This window comes from Mesoplodon bidens (assembly GCF_964165515.1).
Source record: "Mesoplodon bidens genome assembly, chromosome: X".
NCBI classification, from domain to species: Eukaryota; Metazoa; Chordata; class Mammalia; order Artiodactyla; family Ziphiidae; genus Mesoplodon; species Mesoplodon bidens.
In genome coordinates this window covers 103242641-103264990 of record NC_138163.1, presented here as the reverse complement: position 1 = coordinate 103264990, position 22350 = coordinate 103242641, and the positions used below count along the sequence as shown (strand labels likewise).

General features: G+C 36.8%; 1 protein-coding gene across 7 annotated transcripts in view; it reads right to left on the bottom strand.

Annotated features, from left to right (window-relative positions):
- Nucleotides 1–22350, bottom strand: part of CASK (calcium/calmodulin dependent serine protein kinase) — a 392946-nt gene that overhangs the window by 21787 nt on the left and 348809 nt on the right. For 2 of the 7 annotated variants that reach the window (XM_081222810.1, XM_081222811.1), the window contains exons 16-21: nucleotides 18662–18747; nucleotides 17526–17594; nucleotides 14826–14894; nucleotides 13395–13430; nucleotides 11562–11758; nucleotides 3567–3682 (exon numbers count right to left, since the gene is read on the bottom strand). In XM_081222810.1, the coding sequence (XP_081078936.1) occupies nucleotides 3567–3682; nucleotides 11562–11758; nucleotides 13395–13430; nucleotides 14826–14894; nucleotides 17526–17594; nucleotides 18662–18747 (573 nt within the window). The remainder of the gene's footprint in view (nucleotides 1–3566; nucleotides 3683–11561; nucleotides 11759–13394; nucleotides 13431–14825; nucleotides 14895–17525; nucleotides 17595–18661; nucleotides 18748–22350) is intronic. The other 5 variants (XM_081222813.1, XM_081222814.1, XM_081222815.1 and 2 more) reach the window with 3 other exon arrangements.

Below are 22350 nucleotides of genomic sequence, written 5' to 3'. Positions count from 1 at the left end.
ATAATTAATTCTAGTATTTTATCATTTCCATCAGTTCTAGATATTGATAAAGTTCTCATCCTTTATTTTTACTACAAATGTAAACAACTTCAGAATTTAATGATAAGGTTTGGATCTTGCCAACAATAGCTGCTGAATTCTCAAAGATTTGAAGCAGGAAACAAAACGTATGCCCTTATTTTTTAAAAATTACTTATTTTTCAATGTATAAAAATCAGTTGCATTTTTTAAAACTTGAAGTACAGTTGATTTACAATGTTGTGTTAGTTTCAGGTAGGTGTACAGCAAAGTGATTCAGTTTTATATATATATATATATATATATATATATATATATATATATATATATATATATATTCTTTTTCAGATTCTTTTCCCTTATAGGTTATTACAAAATATTGAGTGTAGTTCCCTGTGCTCCACAGTAGGTCCTTGTTGGTTATCTATTTTATATAGAGTAGTGTGTATATGTTAATCCCAATGGCCCTTATTTTAATTTACTGAGGACTATGGGAAGATTCCCCCACTGTATTTTACAATCGACTTTTGAATAAGTCAGAAAACACCTTTCAGAAATATAGTTGGATTTGCGGCCTACGAACCCATTTGGCTAGTTCTTGGTACTAAAGAATATGATATTTCAAAGTTCTCAAAGCATTTGCCTTCCCAATGGAGGTCAACAGTATGTGTTTCTCTCTTTTAGAGCAATTCTTTATGTAGGCAATACCACATATTAGGATAAACTTTCATCATAGCTAAAAGCAGAACAGCTGATAAAATACTTGACTTTCCTTCCTGACAATTTCATCTCTTGTAAAGGCAAGGTAATCAGTAAGTAAATGGTTCTTCTGGTCTTTATAATTAACAAAATGTAAGAGTTGGTTGGTGATGGGGAAGAATGCTGAAGAGATGGTGGCAGAAAGGACATGCCAGGCAGCATATTCTAGAAAGTCCAGGGAAAAAGCCAGGCATCTTCTCCAGACCAGAAAAACTAATAGGAGAGCTCATGAGTGATGATTTTGTGTGGGTGGGAATCCTAACGATGACATTCTGACTAGACAGTCACAAATGAACCTAAACACAAGTACTGTATAGAAACTTGAGTGGCCCTGCAAGGACCTTATAAAAAGCTCAGATTTTCTACCAAAGGAGGCTCTCAGGCAGTGACAAATACTGACATAGAGAAGGAACTGTGGGCATGAGGAAGGCTCTGAGGCCCGGAGGACCACTGCTTAGGAAGATGCTGTGGATAACAAAAAAGTGGTGGGTCTCCTCTTAGTTTTAAGTTTACAAGAACTTAGATAGATCCATGGTTTTGGATAGGAGGTGTGTTTAAAGACGACAGAGAAAAAGCAATTCTATTCCATGTCTATGAGGTTCCTGCCTTCTCTAGCAAGGGTGATATAGCCTTCAAACATAATGGGCAATGTTTACCAGAGATAAAGCTTAAGATAAGGGACAGTAAATGAGTACTTGGCTTCATTAAATGATATCCATTTATCAGGCCCAGCAATGAAATAACCTGAGATCCACTGAACTTTAGAATTAGAAAAGATATCCTTCATTGACTAATCCAATTCCCTCATTTTGAGGCCCACAGGAGCCAAGTGATTTGCCAAAGGTGCGTGGATACACAGGTGTGCTAATTTCCGGTCCTAGCTTGGGCTGGCTGTTAAGCTTACAGGTGCGTTTGCAGGACTACCAAGCACCACTTGTGATGAATCAGAAAGAACAGGGACAATGGAAGATCAGTGGTGCCCCAGTGGTCAAAGAATGGAAAAAGTTAACTGTGGAAAACACTGGCCACCAGATAGGATGCTGATTCTCTGGCAAAATTCTTAAGTGAACGATTCAACGGACTCTTTGTCAGAATTTAGAGAGTCTAGTTTTTCAGTTAACTGGCTTCTTATTTTTCCTCAGAGCTAAATTAAAGAGTGTTGGCAAATTGAATACTCATGTCTACATGCCTTCCATCAGTAGAATATAAAAAGCTAAGGATGAATTGACAGCCTTATTGGCCATTTCTTTGCTTTTCTAGGTTTAAATTAATTTTAATGCCATCTATATATCATTTAAAATCATTGTAAAAATTACAAGGTTATACATATATATGTAATGTCAACAGACCTTTTGAGCCTGTTAGAAGCTGATGGAAATAAAGGTGATTATGGAGACTTGGCAATAACCACTGACATTTTATGTTAAACAACATTCTGCTGCTACTACAGTGAATTTCTTCAAATAGTACTACTGGAGCATTTACAATTAGTTTTAACTAATTATATTTAACTAATCTACTTTGAATATTTCTTCCCTTTATAAAACAAAAAAAGCCATTATCAGACTAGTGCTCTGTAGTGGTATATAACCAGAAATGATACCTTTTATTGGAAATAAAAATGTGGCACACTGTAGCTATCATGATGGGAAAGATTTCCTTATTTAACTGAACCATTTAAAATTAAGCCATGTGGTCACTCACATTCATTCCACATTATACAATACTTCAAAATGTTTACTTTTACTCTCTGATCAAGAAATGAATCATTCAGAGTTTCAAAATAATTTTTCCTAGTGAATGCTAATAAAATATAACGTTCTACAGAGGGAAATGCATTTCATATTTGTCAGAAATATTAAACTGGGTATGCATGATTGCATTCACTTGATTTTCTTTGCCATATGTTTGAAGTTTGGAGTTATTTCTGAAACCTTGGGAACTAATCTAATGCCAATGTTGGGGCTTGCACTTCCTCAGAAAAGTTCCTTATAAAAGGAGTCATATTAAGAAGTTATTGAAAATAAGTAAAACCTACTCTACATCATCATGCCTTTTCGTTAACTTAAGTTACATCCTGTGAGTCTTCTGGGAATTCTACTGCAATGACAGAGCATGCTTTTTTGGTATTCATTTCAGTTCTTAGCAAATGAATGAATATTGACTTAAGTTGAATGCAAGCTTCCATACAGACAAACATACCATGAAGGGTAGGCCAAGATAATGTTCTTGGTCTTTTAGGGGCTAAGAAATACCATGAAGGAAGAAGGCTAGTGACAGGAACTGACCAAATTAAGTTAATATCTATCTAATGTCATTTGCACTCTTTAAAATCAATCACTGAACCATTTGCAGCACAGCTCTCTGTTAAGAGTGCACCTTTGCCCTTAGAAATGTGGCACAGGGCCATGTCCAAGGGCCAGAGAGGAGCCAGGAGTGAGAGTATTTGCTCAAGACCAATCTCAGCAAGGAGGCAAGAATCCTGGCAATTCAGCAAACTCTCAATCTCTCATTTCTCAGGGGAGGACTTAATGTACTGGGTTCTTTGAGTTCCAGAGAGTACTGTTTCCAAATAGCATTTTCTTCCTATAAAGTATAGCTCTGTAAAATATTTGGCAAATAACCAACATAATAATCGAAGGTAAGGGATTCTTAAAGTTTTTGCAAGCTGATGATCTCATATGGTGAAATTTTTTTGATAGAGAACTCTGAAGACGGAATTGAGATGTTACATCTACTTCAGTCTTTGAGATGTTTAACCGGTCTCAGTAAGTCGTACTTTTCCCTACCTGCATTGTGCTTTGCCAAATATTTATCTTTGTACTGCTTCTTTTTCTTGCCAAACCAAGTACAGCTGGCTTGCTGCTCCTGTTTGGTCTTCTCCATGGCAATGCAAGCGACTCGCCTAGCACACAAAGAAAAGAATAAAACTAATGTATAGTTTTATGCTGATAAAAGAGGAAAACCAGTCATTTGAAGAGTTTACATGAACCTGCGTGAACAAACTCCTCACAAACTTTTCAAATCATTCAGATAAAGGCCGCTCCTTGACAATTTCCTAGAAAGGTTTTAAAAATGCAGGCTTACACGAAAATAACATTGTATCACTTGAACATACACTAACTGATAACACAGATGAAAAGTCTAAACATATAGTCATGAAATACAGTGAAATGAGTGTGGGATTTTGAGTTGAGACAGGTCTGATTTGAATCCTGGCTCTATCACTTATTAGCTTTTATCAATTTAGTGTTAGGTGCTTTTCTAGGAAATTTACATATATTAACTCATTTAATCTTTCTAACAACACGTGAAATCATGTCACTGTTTTACAGATGAGGGGATCAAAGGACTGAGAGGTTAATTAATTTGTCCCAATCACACAGCTGATAAAGTGGGAGAGTGAGGACAGTCTGGCACCAGAGCCCATGCTCTTAAGCAGTACATTCTATTGGCAAGTTCCTTAATCTCTTGGAGCCTCTTGAATGGCTGTTGTAAAGAATTAGAACAAAAAATGTAAATAATATCCCTAGCACAGTGGCAGGCACAGTAGATGCCTAATAAATGGTACTACTACTACTTGAAGATTCTAGGTACGGAAAAAAAAACTATGATTAAATCCAGTTAGAATTACATTCAGAAAAATCATAATTTTGTTCTACATAATTATAGTATTCAGCATTAGTAACATGTACATAAGTGTTGTTAAAAAGTTGCTCTCTTAGGACTTCCCTGGTGGCACAGTAGTTAAGAATCTGCCTGCCAATGCAGGGGACACAGGTTTGAGCCCTGGTCCAGGAAGATCCCACATGCCGCAGAGCAACTAAGCCTGTGCGCCACAACTACTGAGCCTGCATTCTAGAGCCTGCGAGCCACAACTACTGAGCCCATGTGCCACAACTACTGAAGCCCACATGCCTAGAACCCACGCTCCACAACAAGAGAAGCCACCGCAATGAGAAGCCCACACACCACAACGAAGGGTAGCCCCCGCTCGCTGCAATTAGAGAAAGCCTGTGCGCAGCAACGAAGACCCAACACAGCCAAAAATTAAAAAAATAATAATAAAAAAAAGTTGCTCTCTTAGGTTTAGGCTAAGCAAGTACTTGCCTTTCAAGATATTACCACAGAAGGTTTTGCTTACTTAATTACTTTGCTTGTAGGCCAATGTGGGGTGCCCGAGTGAGCCACATATGAGGAGAATCCAAAATCACTATCAGAATGCCATACAATGCTATTGAAAATGACGAGTTGTTTTCCAATGAGATTGTACTGATTTGCATTCCCACCAGCAGTATAAAGTTCCTATTGTTCCACTTCCATGTCAACACTTGTTATTATCAGTCTATAATTTTAGCCATCATGGTGGATGAGTAATGAAATAACACTGTTTTTGAGTTTGCATTTCACTGATGATTAATGAGATTGAGCACCTTTTCATATGCTTATTGGCTACTGGATTTCCTCTTTTGTAAAGTGCCTGTTCAAATCTTTTGACCACTTTCCTATCCAGTTGTCTTTTTCTCATTGATTTGTAGGAATTCTTTATATGGTCTGAATATTACACTTTTGTTAGTTACATGTGTTGGAGGTATCTTCTTCCACTCTGTGGCTTGCCTTTTTAATCTTTTCATGGTATTTGATGAATGTAACTTATTAGTTTTAATTTAGTCAAATCTAGCAATGTTTTCTTTTATGGGAAATATTTTTGATATCTTTTTTAGGAAATCCTTGTCCCTAAAGATATTCTCCAATATTATCTTCTCAAGGGTTTATAGTTTTGTCTTTCATGTTTTGGTTTTTAATACACTGGAACTGATTTTTGTATGTGGTGTGAAGTTAGGGGTCCAATTTCTCTCATTTTTTTCCCTAATGGATAACCAATTGCCCCAGCACAACTTATGGAAATGTCTATTCATTCCTCACTAGTGACTATTTATGTATGAGAGTGTTCAGGGGTTCTCTTCAATTGGTCTATTTGAGCATCTCTAAGCCCATACCTTATTGTCTTAATTACTACAGCTTTATAATAAATCTTGGCATCAGTGGGGCAAGGCCTCCCTCCTTATGCTTCTAGAAGAGCATCTTGACTATTCCTGATTCTGTGCATTTCCTTGAAAACTTTAAAATTTGCTTGTCAATTTCAAAATGGTTGGGATTGAACTGAATCTATGAATCAATCTGGGAGGAATAGACATCTTTACAATATTTACAATATTGAGTCTTCTAGTCCCTGAATACAGTATGTCTTTCCATTTATCTAGGTCTTCTTTAATGTCTCAATAAGTTTTATAATTTGTCCTCTAAATGTCTTGAACAACCTTATTAGATTTGTTCCTAGGTTGTTGATTAAAAAACTTATCAATTGTATTTAAAAAAATTTGTAATATTGAAAAATTCAAACATATACAAGAGTAGAGAATAGTGTAATGAACCCCAAATACCTACAACCCAGCTTTAACACTTATTAACTCATGGCTTATTTTGTTTTATTTACAACCTACCCACCCTAAGGTTACTTTGAAAAAAATCCAAGTTTGTATCATTTCTTAAATATTCTTAAATTCCCTTTAAACCTATAGGTTCCCCCTCCTTCCCTCTCTCTCTTTTCTTCTTGCAAATTATTTGTTGCAGAAACCGGTTGTTTGTCCTATAGTTTCTGATCCCACCCCTGTGGTGTCTTCAGTAAGTCCCTTTGTCTTTTGCATTTCCTGCAAATAGCTAATTAGATCTAGAGGCCTAATCAAATTTAAGTTCTATTTTTTTTGCAAGAGTACTTTATAGTATTATGGTGTTGCAGGTGGTGTTATGTAGGGTATTTAAAAATTATTTTCCGTTTTTTACTGTAAATAGAAATATAATTGATTTTTGTACACTGATTTTACATCAGCCATCTTGCTAAACTCTCATATTAATTCTAATTGTTTATCTATAGATTCCTTTGAATTTCTACACAGAATCATATCACCTGTTATATATTTTTTTCCCTTCCAATAATGTTTGCTGTAGGTTTATTGTAGATACTCTCAATCAGGTTTAAGGAAGTTCCCTTCAATTCAGTTTGTGAGAGTTTTAATCATGAATGGATGTTGAATTTTAAAATCTGCACCTATTGCTATGACCATGTGGATTTTTCTTCTTTAGTCTGTTAATATGGTGAATCAGGTTGATTGGTTTTCCAATGTTGAACCAGCTGTGCATTCCCAGTACAAACTCCACTGGGTCAAGATGTATATCCTTTTTATATATTGCTAGATTCAATTTGCTAATATTTTGCTGAGGATTTTTACATCTGTGCTCATGAGGGATACGGGTCTGTAGTTTTCTTTTGCCTTTAGTGAACTTTGGTATTAGGGTAATGCTGGCATCATGAAATGAGTTGGGAAGTGTTCTCTTCTACTTTCTTAAAGAGTCTTTCCTCCATGTCTCTTTCTCTCTCTTACTCTTTGAGGGCTTTATTTATATTTATTTATTTATTTATTTTTGGTTAGGAGAAAGACATTTATTGGGAAATACTGTGAACTCTCAGCAACAGCAACAAAGTCAATCTCCATATATTACCTAAGTGGCATACAGAGGAGGCTGATGAAAACTTTGCTTTGGGAATTCTTCCAGTTCAAGCCAATATGTGCTGTCAGTCATAACTACAGCTTCTGTGAGGCACAGGATCTTTGGAAACATAAACAGAACTGAGGAATTTTTGACAGGTTAAAAGAGATGAAATCCTGACCTCGTGAAGCTTACGTTATAGTGTACAGAGTATCTTATAATAAATGTTTTTCAGCTTAAAAACTTTAAGAAAAAGAAGTTCCCAGTAAAAATTTGTGGTGTGGCCATATGTGGTGTAATGACAGAGGAATGATACTGATTTTTACTAGGCACTCAGGAAATGAATGTTATTTCTTTTAGCTCAGTATGTGCAAGGAAACTGTGTTAGAATTTAGGTCAACCTGGAAGGAAATTTCAAACACATGTTTAACATTTTATTGCTGACTTGGATGAGGATCTAGTAGGCAAGGGAAGGGATGACAGATTCAGGGACTCAAATCATATCAGAGGATTAGACTGATGGGCCTTGTCAAGCAAGATGAGATTTACCAAGGATAAATAAGGTAAGGTATTTGGGTCCAAAAAATTTGATTTCTCATCTAGAGGATGTGAAAAATATGACTTGGTAGCAACACATCTGAACAAAGCTTCTGGGTCTGGCTGACAGTATTGTTTCAAATCTTTCTCATTAGTATTACATGTCCATCGACATTCTAGAGACCAATTCACTTTTCCAACAAGGGACTCTGCTTTTTCCCCTCAGCTGGGAATGCCTTCCTATACCTCCAGAGTCCTACTGTGGTCTCAAGGAACATACTGCCCAGTGGGCCTCTTCCTCTTCATCTTAGTTAGAATCCCTGTCTCCCTCTATGGTCACTGCAACTTTATTGAGTTCAGTTTTTCTGTAATAAACTGAACATAACATATAAAGTGTAAAATTTCATCAGTTTTGAAACATTATACATCCCATGAAACCATCTCTACAATCAAGATTACAAACATTTTCATCACCCCAGGAATTTTCTTATGCCCCTCTGTAATCCCTCCCTCCCTCCTCCAGATCCCCAGGAAACCACTGTCACTGTAGATTAGTTTTGCATTTTCTGGAATTTAATATAATGGAATTATACAGTATGTTCTCTTTATTGCCTGGAAACCCAGCCTAATGATTTTGTGTTTCACCCATACTGTTGTGTGTTATCAATAGTTCATTTCTTTTTATTGCTTAAGAGCATCCTATTGTATGCATATGCCATCATTTGTTTATCCATTTACCTGCTGATGAAAACTTTAAAAATTTTTAGCTATTCTAATAGGCGTGTGGCCACTGAGTTTTTGTTAGTGCATTTTTTGTCCTTGGAAATTCATTTTGGTTCTTTTTCAAATCTGCTATGCCATTAAATATTTTCCCCCTCTTCTCTGAAGATATTTTTTAAGCTTTTACTGATTTTTTAAAAGCCTGCTAATAAGTACAGTTGTTTAAAAACCTTTGTCTCCTAATTCCAATATATGAAGTAGGTTTGAGTTTGTTCCTGGCGTCTTTCATTTCTGTCAGGTCTCACTGGTTTCCATGTGCACCTGCTTATTTTGACTTGCTGGTAACTGCCCTCAAGAAAGTTTACGTGGGGGGTCAGGAGGAGCTCTAGGATGAGGCCTAGGATAAAAGTGTTCTCCTTCAGAGACTTTCATTTGTTTATAACAGATATTTGGAACTATTAGTAAAGGGGAAGCCTCACATCAAGCGCATAGCTGGAGTTTCCCTGGCTGTCCCAGGCTATGTGTACCTGGGTGCAAATCCACTCAAGGTGGACCGGTGGCCACAGTTTTTTCAGGGGAACTTTGCTTTCCTTTTGCTCTGCTCACCGACGAGGCAGCCTTCTCTACAGTCCCCTGGTGTGGAAGGGCAGTGAGGGGATGTTTATCTGTTTGCTCTTAACCTGGGGGTATAGCCTTTTGCAGATCCTGACAATGCGGGATGAGTCTCCTAAAAGATTCTCCTACTTGTACAGGCCTTATTAGGTCTTAACCTTGGTCCTCTGGCAGAGAAGTTTTTAGTAATAGAAATGCCCTCCTGGCAAAATGGACCAATTTGGTACTCTAATTTTTACTGCTCTGATTAATGGCTTTCATATAAAAATTGGTCACTGAGTTCCCCAATACCTTTTCAGCTACTCGGTGCTTTTAAGGTCATTTTCCAAAACATATTTTCTGTAGCACTTTTCTTTTTTTTTTTCCAGTGGGAGGACTGATCCAAATAACCTAGTCTACCATTATAGGAAACAAGAAGCAAATCTGCTTTTCCCCCTGCCATTTCTCAGGCTTCCTCCAGAGGACTCAGAGTTCTAGGTACTGGTGAGACATGATTTATACAAACGAGCTGACTACGGAGAAGAGGTCTGGATTCTACATAATTATTTTCAACAAATGCTCATTAATGTATGGCAACATTCAAGAACACATTTTGTAAAACATAAATATCAGTGATAACATAGTAACATCACCATCAAAATGACTTAGAAATCACTTTCCTCTCACTAATGCTTAAACTGTTTTCTGAAGATCAGACTGAAAGACAGCATCAGATGGACGGATGCTACTTCCTCTAACTAGGCCTATGTTTCCTCGTGTAAAATGATGGCATCTGAAGTTCTTACCAGCTCTGACATTCTAAATTTAAGAGTATAGCTGAAAGAAGTGATCAAGCAAAAGAGATTAGCTGAGAAATCCCTTTAATTAGTGAAAAAAAAGGATGAAAAGTTGTACATGTCTATGAACTCTATGCCTTTGGTCTCTTTCAGCTAGGTTCAAGTATTTTGGACATGAAGTTATCTTTTTTTTTTTTTAAATTTTTATTTTTATTTTATTTTTATTTATGGCTGTGTTGGCTCTTCGTTTCTGTGCGAGGGCTTTCTCTAGTTGCGGCAAGTGGGGGCCACTCCTCATCGCGGTGCACGGGCCTCTCACTATCGCGGCCTCTCGTTGCAGAGCACAGGCTCCAGACGCACAGGCTCAGTATTTGTGGCTCACGGGGCTAGTTGCTCCGCGGCATGTGGGATCTTCCCAGACCAGGGCTCGAACCCCTGTCCCCTGCATTGGCAGGCAGATTCTCAACCACTGCGCCACCAGGGAAGCCCGAAGTTATCTTTTTTGCACTAGGTTTCTGATATATATTGCCAAAGTACTGACAAAGGTAAAAGTATTGACATTTTTCAAAAAATAGCAAATTGTAACATTAGTAACAGAAATAGATTTTACCAAAATACACAGTAATCCGTGACTCCTCTCAGTTAAAAACATGTCTAAAAATTGTTTGACTTTAACCTGCGTTCAAAGCCTAAACTAAGAGACACACATTTTTAAAGACCTGGCAAGGGGGACTTCCCTGGTGGTGCAGTGGTTATGAATCCGCCTGCCAACGCAGGGGACATGGGTTTGAGCCCTGGTCCGGGAAGATCCCACATGACTCGGAGCAACTGGGCCCGTGCACCACAACTACTGAGCCTGTGCTCTAGAGCCTGCGAGCCACAACTACTGAGCCCATGTGCCACAACTACTGAAGCCCGTGCACCTAGAGCCCATGCTCCGCAACAAGAGAATCCACAGCAATGAGAAGCCCGTGCACTGCAACAAACAGCAGCCCCCGCTCGCTGCAACTAGAGAAAGCCTGTGCACAGCAACGAAGACCCAACGCAGCCAAAAATAAATAAATGAATAAATTTATTTTAAAAAAAGACCTGGAAAGGTAAAGAACGAAGCTTCTGACTATCTTACCCTTCTAATAGTGAAACATTTTAAATACCTGGAATGACCATGAATCCTGGCATTTGAGTTTTTCGCTGGTGGTGGAGTGGAATGGGGGTGGTGAGAGCATGTGGAGGGGCAAGGAGAGGGTACATTTAAAAAAATGCAATTCTAAAAGGATGGAAACAGCATATAGGAATAGAGGGCTCTGCTAAGAGACCACGATGTGACCATGACCTGAGGCTAGTCGCTCAGCCTTTCTACAGACCTTCCTCTCCTTATGTGTGAAACAAAGACCTGACTCTATAAGCAGGAGCTTACTTGGTGCTGACAATTTAGAATTCTTGGATGACTAATTTGAACTGTGTCTGGCTAATAGAGCAAGGAACATATTAAACAGGTTTTACCCTATAAAAGAATAAAATATAAAGTTGAAAAATGGATGTCCAGGCTTCATTTTTATTGTAAACTATAAGAAAACAACAAAAACATACCATTCCTGAAGTTCTGGAGAAGGAATGAGACCCGCAGTTCCATTTTTGGAGTTTTCCAGTTTACCCTGCCACCAATTGTGATCATCCTTACTGATAATCTGGATAATGTCACCAACTCTGAATCGAATGCCAGCTTCTTTGCAGGGGATGAGGTCATCCTTGGCTGGATCATATTCAAATTGTGCTCTTACATAGATCTATAAAACAGGAGTTTGTAAGAAAAAATGCCATGGTGATGTGAAAGAAAACAGTCAGCTCTAACTTAATAACCACACACTAACACTTACTACAATACGAACAGGACATTAGATGGTGAAAGCAAATATGATGCATGGAAATACAACACAAAAAACTGCTACCACTAGAAACAATGTACTACTTTTGGTGTGTACAGGTTCAAGTTTTTGCTCTTTTTATTTGGAGGGAACACTTAAGATACTTGCTTAGTAAAAATAGACTTAATTTCTGCTTTTACTATAATAGGATAGGCTTAAAATTATAGAGAAGTATGCTTACCATTTTAAAATCTGAATATATTTAGTTGCTATTATGCATAAGTTGTCATGATCACATGGCAGCCTTTAAACCATGACCACAAGCATTCAGGACAGGTTTTAACCCTAAAGCAGTACATGATACAAAACTAGCAAGAACTCTGTGCTGGTATCTTGCTGTAAAATGCCTACATGACAACTGGCAGTGTGTCTGCACACTGCTGATAAGCTTAAATGTAATTCGAACAATTTTTTAAAGCATTTAAAAATAGTTTTATTCTTTAAACAGGATTTAGACTTTGTATTTTACTCTTTTTAGAGAAGAAGAATTAGTTTGAATCCTGGCTTTGCCAGCGTAACACTTGAAATCTGCACAGAGCTTCAAGATATGCATGGTTTAAGGCTCTGAATTTTATGATATGTGAATATAACTAGTAAATATTATAAAAGGAAACAGATTAGCATACAAGGGGTTATATGGCACCATTTTATGAATCACTGGATTTCTAAATGATTTAAAATAAGGTGCTAGATATTGAATGTTGCATCACTTATGGGTGAGTTCTATTAGGTGCTAGTTTATGCAAATCTTAACTCACAATTTGATATTTTTTAATAGCACATTTCACAAAAAATACCATAAAAATTCTATCTCTTGAAATTAAATTTGAATATTAATGTTTAAGTCACTGTAAAACCAACCTGAAGGCTTTGGAACTATTGTGTGATTATTCTGTTTAAGTTTCTTTTCAGAAATCCAGCCTATAAAATTAACAAGTCTCTGCATTTGCACCTAAAATTCATACTCAAAGTGCCAGCAAATTGAAAGTTACTTGTGTTAGGCAGCACTTAACTTTTCATGTTTGATTAGGCTGTAAAGCCAGGAATTTTCTATTCTTTTTTTTTCATTGTATATGGCTTTTAGAAATACACATGCAGATACAAATTACGAAAAAGCCTTCAAACTTCAGATAATTATTGCTTAAAAATGTTCCATGTACGTTGTAGTTATTCTTAGAATTCTAAGAATTTTGTAACCTTTAAAAATTTTTTTCCACCCCAGAGGCAGGCCCATAAGATCCCCAAAGGCTGAATTCTCAACCATCAACATAAAATGATCAGGTTGAAATTACAATAACCATCACAGCTACAAAGATGTTAGGAAAAAAATCTTTATAGAGAATTAGTCATGTGTAATGTGTTAAAATGAAATGGTACAAGCTCTCAATGCTCAAATGTTATGGTCCAAATGCAGACATTATGGGATGAAAAGGGTTAATAAAGGATTGGCTATTAGCAGCTCAGTTTAGAGAAGTTTCTATAGAGGGTATCTATTCACCTGTCGTCCTTTTGGTTGGGTAGTTGATGGCAAGTCCTGTAGAATAAAGCCAACCCAGGAGAAAAATTTTCATTTACTTTTCAAAGAGTACAAGGTAATTTGTGTGTTCTGTTACAATATGGTTAAAAAATGAGCTAGATTTAAGTTGTAAAGAGATAATATACATTATTCCATTTCTCAGAAATGTTGAGTTATCAAAAAAAAAAAAAATCAAACCCAGGCCATTTAGCAGCAAGCTGAAGAAAGCAGGTAAGTTTAAGCAGAGAGAAAATGTGTTCTTAAGAAACAACTCAGCATCTTCAACACAAAAGCCACTGCAAGTGAAATAGCCTATTTAAAAAACCCCCCAAAACTCAAAAGAGCTGTTGCCCTTTTCAACTTAGTCACTGCAACCATTTAGATTTCGAAAAATTCAATGGTTGTACGGATTTTCACCATCTTAAAGTTATTAAATGTTATAAATGAATTCCTTTGGTAGCCTGTTTTGAAGCTGCAAATAAAAGTCTTAGGAAATTTTCTTCCATAATTTCTCTTATATCATTCCATTTGAGGTGATCTCTAAATTATTTTAAAATGTATCTGATAAAAATGTTGATATATTTTTAAAGGGCAAGTTAATAGTCAGGAAAAAAGTGATACTGCTGTATTATTAGAACTCTCAATATTTTTAACAGCAATATCAGCAACTTAGAGATTTTGTTACCCCAAATATTGCACACCTGCACGTATTAAGTGCTCCCATTTGTTTAGATTAAAAACAATTCTTTTTACTTTCCAAAATGGATAGTTCTGGAAAAAAAAAGTAAAATTCCAAGTTCAAGTCAAAATATAAAGTACTTTGTGTTAAAGATGTGATAATAGCGTGGCTTAAGTGCAGTTTGAAGCCAGTTCCTTTTGCTGTTTATATCCAGGCAAGGCTTATAATTCACAAAAGTATGTGCACGTACCACAATAACAGAGGGCACACCAATTCGTAAACTTAGATAGCGGAAACTAAAACATGTTGCTGATATCACTCAGAATAGACAACTACAAAGCCCAAGAATACCCAAATGCCTACTCTGCAAAATCCTTACATTTCTTTATCTTTCTCAAATTAAAAAAAAATGTTGAGAAATTTCAGGAAACTTCCACTTACATCCTTTGCATAACTTTGAGCAAAGTCATAAATAGTAGATGGGTGACAGAGAAATATTCTGAGAATGACCAAAGCAGTCTTGAACTACATTTCAAATTTAACTAATGAAAGGCATTTTTAATGAGAAGAAAATGTTGAAAAAGATTTTCCAGGAGTAAACTGCATTGTAGCTGTAGTAGCCTTGTATATCGGCAGAAGACAATATTTCCACTGAACACATGTAACTAGAACACTCATGGCAGGTGGCACCAACAAAATTGTCACACTTTGCTGTGTGGAGCTAGAGTTCTTACCGAAACAGAATTGTTAGTGCTGCTATGACCATTAGCTGGGGACTGTCTGGAAGTGGAGGGGGAATCTCTCTGAAATAAGACACAAGGTTCATTAACACAGAACACCAGCACAGAAACAGAGATATTCACATCAACAGTTACAACCACAGTCTGACAACCATTTCCTTTGAGGTTTTAGCTATAAAGGTGCCATACTGACTTACTTGCATGATTTCACAGAAGTATGAAAAAAAATTTTACAGTTTGAAGATTCACATATTGTAAGTGATGACCGTGTCATTCATTAACCATTTCTTTCCTGTCTCTAACATTCTATAACCTTTGCTTTCTTTAAATAAGACCCCAAAGGGTGACTTGATATTAAAATCCTATCAAGTACTGTAAAATGACAAATATTACTATAAAATTACTGTGCTGAAGATCCCAACTGCCTAATTTTTATTGAAAGTTAGGTTTGAAAAGTATTTAATAATCCTTAGGTACCTCGGTATCAAAAATTACTGAATGATGCAATTTGAAGTGAAGTGAATCTCAAAAAAAGACTTCTCATGTTGTAATCACCTTAGAATCTTTCTAGGATAGATATTACTAATAAGGGTAAAAGATAGATATACACCAGAGAAGAAACCTTTATTCTTTTAGATTATTTTAGCAGATTAATTAAAACAATAATCTTGAGTCTCTAAAGATTCTGGCAAAGATCCCAGCAGCCACAGCCACTATACTATGTGACATGCTCAAAATCCTTTCCAGGCTCCACTCCCTTATTGTCCAAATCAACTTTAATGTTAGAAAAAGGAGGGGATGAAAATAAGTATTTAAAAATTTTTGGTTTAGTAGAGTTCTTTGAAACCTTTGAAATGTGCATGTCTGCTCAAAAGACATTTGCTTTTTCTAGAAGACTTAAAGAAAACCTCCGGAACCTGTTAGCCTTTAAATAATGGGATCTCTTAGATGAGTACTGTCAGATGTTAGTGAGCAGAATGATGTCTAGGCGCCACCCCCAGAGACTCATGTCAGTAGGGCCAGGGTGTGGGGCAGGGGTCCCCTCTTTTACCAACGGCCAGGGGGATGCTGATGAAGGTGGCCAGAGAGCTTTTCTTTGGGAAGTACTGCTGTAATTGGGAAGAGTCCAACCACAGGCTTGAATTCTGCCAGAGCACAGGAGAGTCAAACAGATTGGGGGTAGGGCGAGGAGGGGAGTACATTTTTTCCTATTCTTCAGAGGTAAAGAAGGTAAGAGAGGGCTCTTTTTACTCGAGAGCATAGCATTTATATGTGTAATTCTGGTCCCATCCCAAAACTAGTTCAACCACTCAAAAACACAAGAGAAACTTTTTAATAACTAACACTGTTTTCTGGTTAGTGAGCCAAAAACACAAAAATCAATCATATTTACTAAATTTCTTCCAAGATGAGAAATGGTATGAGGACCACCTGTGATTTTTAGACTATCAAAATGCTTTACATAAAAATGCATGTGACAGTCTCTATTTTCCAGTAAGGTTTGTGTACTAGTTAACAAATTTCAAAACTATAAATCCTGGAGCAGAAGTAGTTCTATATTTTGTTTTGAAATATAGTACTAATTGAAGTTCCATAAAAAGCCACCGAGAGGAGCTCAAGACCTGATATAACAGAAACCCCAATTGTCAAGGCTCACTAAAAATATACTTGACAAAACTACAAATTCTTATACATTATCTTCAATAGGTTTACAAAAAAACATGAAGCCTCTGATTTTTCTTGTGAAATTTACATCACTACTAGAGACTGGAAGAAACATTATAATTTCTCCATCAATTTCTCCTAAGTACAAATTCAATCTTCTAGATGAAATAAGTTGTCTGTCAGTCTTAAATATTAACTGGAGGAAATGTGTACTTCATATTGATGTACACATACTTGGAAGATGCACAAGAAAGAACAAGCTTCAGAAAAAAATATTCAAACTGAATGTGCAATGACCAAAGGATGACACCATTTAGGCCGGCTCATATTTCCAAATATAAAAAGAATAGATTTTTGAATCTCACTTACTAACCAATAGCAAACTGAATAATATAGGTTGGGAAAGCTACAATTTCTAAAGGATAAGCCTATTGTAAGAAAGGAACTTTGGGTTTGTATTACTCTAGAAAACTTGTTTACGAATCAGATAACATTCCAATTTAAACAATTTCAGAGAAGGTTGCAAAAGCCTATATTCCTCTAATAATGTCAGTTATCAATTTCTCATAGACTTAACATCCATCTAGAGACCTGTCACAATTATTTGAACTACTCTGTCTTAACAGAAATAGACCACTTCTCAGATCCTTGGAAAGAAGAACTATCTATGTGATTTCTTAACAAGGGAAGTGAATGTACTTCCTGGAAATATTATTGCAATTATCTTTTTTTCCCCCAGAGACTCTGTTTGTTCTTTATTAAGCCTTTGTCATTATTTGGAGCTTCTCTATATGTATTTTGTTTTGATTCCAGCCTGCAGAAAGTTAAAGTGCTGAGGACATCCCCATGGAAGCAGGGCTGAGTAGGTGGATGGGACCTACTCTGTTCCGTTATCTTTGTTGTAAAATTGGTGTGCAGTGATCAACAGCACAGGCAGAAACAATTTCCCAGAAAGCCAAAACATTCAGCCATCAGCAGACAGTTAGTTAAGAACCCAGAGGAGACGGGGTGTTTCGTTAGAGCTATTACCTCACAGGATGACGACTGAGTGCGGTAACTTGGCACGATCTTGAAGGTGATACTCCCCCGCATTTCCCGCTGGAGGAAAAAAAAAGGAGAGCTCTTTTAACAAATGTTGCACACAAAAACGCGCAAGAAACCACTGAAAATGTGGGGGCGGGTATTTAATGCAAGTCAGCTGAGAGTGCATGGGCCTAAAATGAAACTGAGTTATAAAAGCAGGAACTGCTCACACTAACAGTGGAGGTTATTCCTGGGAAAAGCCCTGCAAAGTCAAGGCTGACTGTCCTGGTCATACAGCAATGGTATAACAGACCTCTGATGGTTACCTTTTCATAGACACGAACACAACTCTAAGTGACATGCCTTTCAAGAGTGAATGTAAGTTGAACTGTACAATAGAACAAGTAATTACGTAAGAATTATATTTGGTAGGCTACATTATGATGGTGTATTCCATAAAAATCTGCTCTTTATTTCATAATTTTGGCATTAGTTTTGACTGTAGTGAGTCTGTGGTGCTTATTTCACCTTTAATAGATATAAGTAACATGGGAGGCTGCTACATTGTGGTGGGAAGAAGGTCCAGGACAAGAGGTCCAAAACATCTCCCTCTGCTCGCCAGGGCCTGTCACTCTGCACCCCCACCCCGCCCCAATCCAAAGCCTAATTTGAACACGGATTTTGAATATACATGGTAAAAAATGACTTGGTCTACTATGACTTTCCTTTCCCCTGTGCTGTAGAGAAATCCAATACAGCTGGCTATGACTCAGCTACATAGGAAAGAGGCTTCTGACACTGCTGATGTCAGCAGAGTTGAGGTCAGTGAGAAACTAGTTCACAACCATGCACAACTGCAAAGGTTTTCTTTAAACATCTGCTCAATAAGAAACAGGAGACAAAGGATTGAAAGGAGAATGTTCAAGCCCACACTGCTAAAGATGGGCAAAATGTTTCTAAGCTCTGCTGCATGTGAACATTTTCCTAGTTCTCAGTTTTTATGAATGTTGTATAAGTTCAAGTCCACAGAAATGATGGAACCAGAGATACTGATTATAAAAGAATATCCTTTATTTGTGCATTAATAAATAAGTTAATGAACTGAAAGTCAATCTTAGAAAAAGAGATTTTCATTTACTCACAAGCATTTTTTGCAGCTGTTCCACTGTTTGGTTAGCCACACTGATGCCATTGATTTCTCGAATTTCATCTCCGACATGAAGTGTACCTAAGAAATTACACAAAATTATAAACATGAAATGATATATACTTTTATAATAATAAAATCCAAAGGCAGCAATGTAAGTAATTAAAAAAAATTAAGCTAAATACTGAAGGCCAATATTTCAGAACCAGGTACAAGTTAGGCTCACATAGTAAACTCATCAAAACAGATACACATAACTTATGGAAGACACAGTTTTGAAAGATGGCTGTAGAAATCTGCTTATTTTTCTGAGAGAGACAGTGTGTATATAGTGGTTTAAAACTACAACTTCTAGATGCAGCCTGTCTGGGTTCATACCTCTGCTTCATCACTTATACTAGCTTTAAGATCTTGGGTAACATACTGAAACTTTCCATGTCTTGGTTTTCACATTTGTAAAATGGAGATGAAAACAGTGTCTATCTCATAGGATTGTTATGAGGATTAAATGAGTTTAATACATGTAGAGGGCTTAGAACTGTTCTTGGCACATAGTCAGTACCATTTAAGTGTTTGCTGTTATTATCATTATTATCTACCAAATATGATACAAAGGCTGTTGATTTTCAAAGAATTGTGATATGATAATATCTGTGTAACAACAAGTTTATATTAGACATACTGCAACCTTTTAATAATAACTTGGTAGGCATTTCAGGGTCCTGTAATACTTCAACTAGAAAAAGCGACTAAGAACCAATGCTTAAATAGTGTTATATAAAATTTTGCTTTCTTATTTATGAATTGTGCACGTTTACTTATTGACCTGACTTCATCATGAAAAGCTCATCGTATCTTTAAGAGGTACGCACTAAAATGCATATAAAGAAAATAAGGCGCCTGGTATTGCTTCAAAGTAATCCAGGGGGGTGGGCAGTAGGGCAAATACAGATGAAACCAGTGTGGCCATGAATTAACAATAATTCTACCTGGCTTATGGGTATGTGGGCGAGCACTTCACTATTCTTTCCACTTTTCTCTACCTCAACTGACTGCACTGTTTTCTCTACTCATGTTTGAAAGTTAACATAATAAAACATAAAAATTTGGGGACTTTTGTTTCAAATATGGTTGATTAGGCACCCATAGACTTTCTTACAACTACAAATCCCGTCTAGGGCACACCTCTTGAACTGTTACTGGTCTCACAAAAGGAATGCAAATTCCCAAGAACACTTCCCACTTCCATCCACACTCTCCCCTCCACACAAAAGAACCCTGTGAGCTGCATCCAGAGTGGTGGCAAAGTAAGGATGGAATGAAATAGTGGGAGGGGTAAATGCCATTGCTGTAATGCCTGCTGGCCGGATTCTGAGCCTTGGGCCAATAGCAAGTTAGAGAAGCTGAGCCTAGGATTCTGTAGGGAGCCAAGACCCAGATCAGTGGTACTCCATGGCAGCTGGTAGAACAAGGAACAAACCCTTTCTGGAGGAAAGCGTTTCCAGTTTAGGCCCCCAAGACTTCCACTGATTTGAACAAGCAATAGGCTTACAATCAAAGATCACCAAACATACAATAAGGCAAACTACTATGCGAGTCATCAGAAAGAGAAAAAACAGATTTAGATCCTCGAGGAGGATAGATATTGGAATGGTCAGATATAGAATACAAGAATACCTTGTTTTCTTGTGCCTTGCCTTACTGTGCCTCAAAGATACTGCATTTTTTATAAATTGAAGGTTTGTGGCAACCGTGTGTTGAGCAAGTCTATCTGCGCCATTTTTCCAACAGCGTTTGCTCACTTCATGTCTCTGCATCATGTTTTGGTAATTCTCGCAATACTTCAAACGTTTTCATCATTATTATATTTGTTATGGTGATCTGTGATAAGTGATCTTTGCTGTTACTATTGTAATTGTTTTGGGGGTGTCGTGAACTGTGCTCATATAAGATGGCAAACTTACCTGATTGTTGAAATGACAACAAAGGATTTAGAATATTACATAAACTTAGTTGATAAAGCAGTGACAGGGTTTGAGAGAACTGACTACAATTTTGAAACAAGTTCTACCATGGGTAAAATGCTATCAAACAGCACTGCATGCTACAGAGAAATCATTTGTGAAAGGAAGAGTCAATCAATGAGGCAAACTTCATTGTTGTCTTCTTTTAAGAAATTGCCAGAGCCACCTCAAGCTTCAGCAACCACCACCCTGATCGGTCAGCAGCCATCAACATCTAGACAGTACCCTCCACCAGGAGCAAAGATTACGATTTGCTGAAGGCTTAGATGATGGTTAGCATATTTTAGCAATAAAGTAATTTTTAATTAAAGTATGTATATTTTTTAGACATAATGCTATTGCACGCTTAATAGATGAAAGCATAGTGCAAACATAACTTTTATATGCACTGGGAAACAAAAAAATTCATGTGACTCACTTTATTGTGGTGGTCTGAAACCAAACCTGTAATATCTCCAAGGTATGCCTGTGTAAAATAGCTATATGTTAAATATTAGGGGAAAGAAAGGGACCTATTTACAAGGATGAACATGCAACAAGAGATTATCAGGTGTGAACATACAGATCTGAAAATAAAAAGAAGAAGAAGTGACTAGTACCTCTAGAAAGGAAAAATATAATTGGTAGCATAAACCAATGAACGGATGAGCTGAACAGGAGTTCAGATATGGCTGAAGAGAGTTTCAGTGAACTGGAAGACATAACCAAATAAATTGTCTAGAATGCAGTTCAGAGAAGTAAGGAGATAAGAAAGATAGGAAACAAGAAATAAAGAAAATATGAAAAAGATATTAAGAGATATGGAGGGAATGTCTAACATACATCTACCTAGAGTTCAGAAGGAGAGAATAGAGAGAATGGAGAAGAGGCAATATTTGAAGAAACATGGTTGCAAATTTTCTTGAACTGATGAAAACATGATTACACAGCTCCAGGAAGAATAATGTATCCCAAGTAGGAAAAATAAAAAGAAATCCATGCTGGGAGGTAGTAAAACTACAGAACATCAAAGACAAAGACCTTAAAAAGTCCAGGGAGAAAGGAGAGATCACCTACAAAGCAAGGACAATTACAGTGACACCAAACTTCTCAATATCAAACAACAGATGCCAAAAGAAAACAGAATGGTAACCATTAATTTAAAACTGTGCTCTCAGCAGAAGTAATCAAGATTGAAGCTGACATAAAAGGGGAAATTGACAGTAACACAATAATAGTAGGGGACTTTAACACCCCACTTTCACCAATGGACAGATCATCCAAAATGAAAATAAATAAGGAAACACAAGCTTTAAATGGCACATTAAACAAGATGGGCTTAATTGATATTTATAGGACATTCCATCCAAAAACAACAGAATACACTTTCTTCTCAAGTGCTCCTGGAACATTCTCCAGGATAGATCATATCTTGGGTCACAAATCAAGCCTTGGTAAATTTAAGAAAATTGAAATGGTATCAAGTATGTTTTCCGACCACAGTGCTATAAGACTAGATATCAATTACAGGAAAAAAACTGTAAAAAATACAAACACATGGAGGCTAAACAATACGCTACTAAATAACCAAGAGATCACTGAAGAAATCAAAGAGGAAATCAAAAAATACCTAGAAACAAATGACAATGAAAACACGATGACCCAAAACCTACGGGATGCA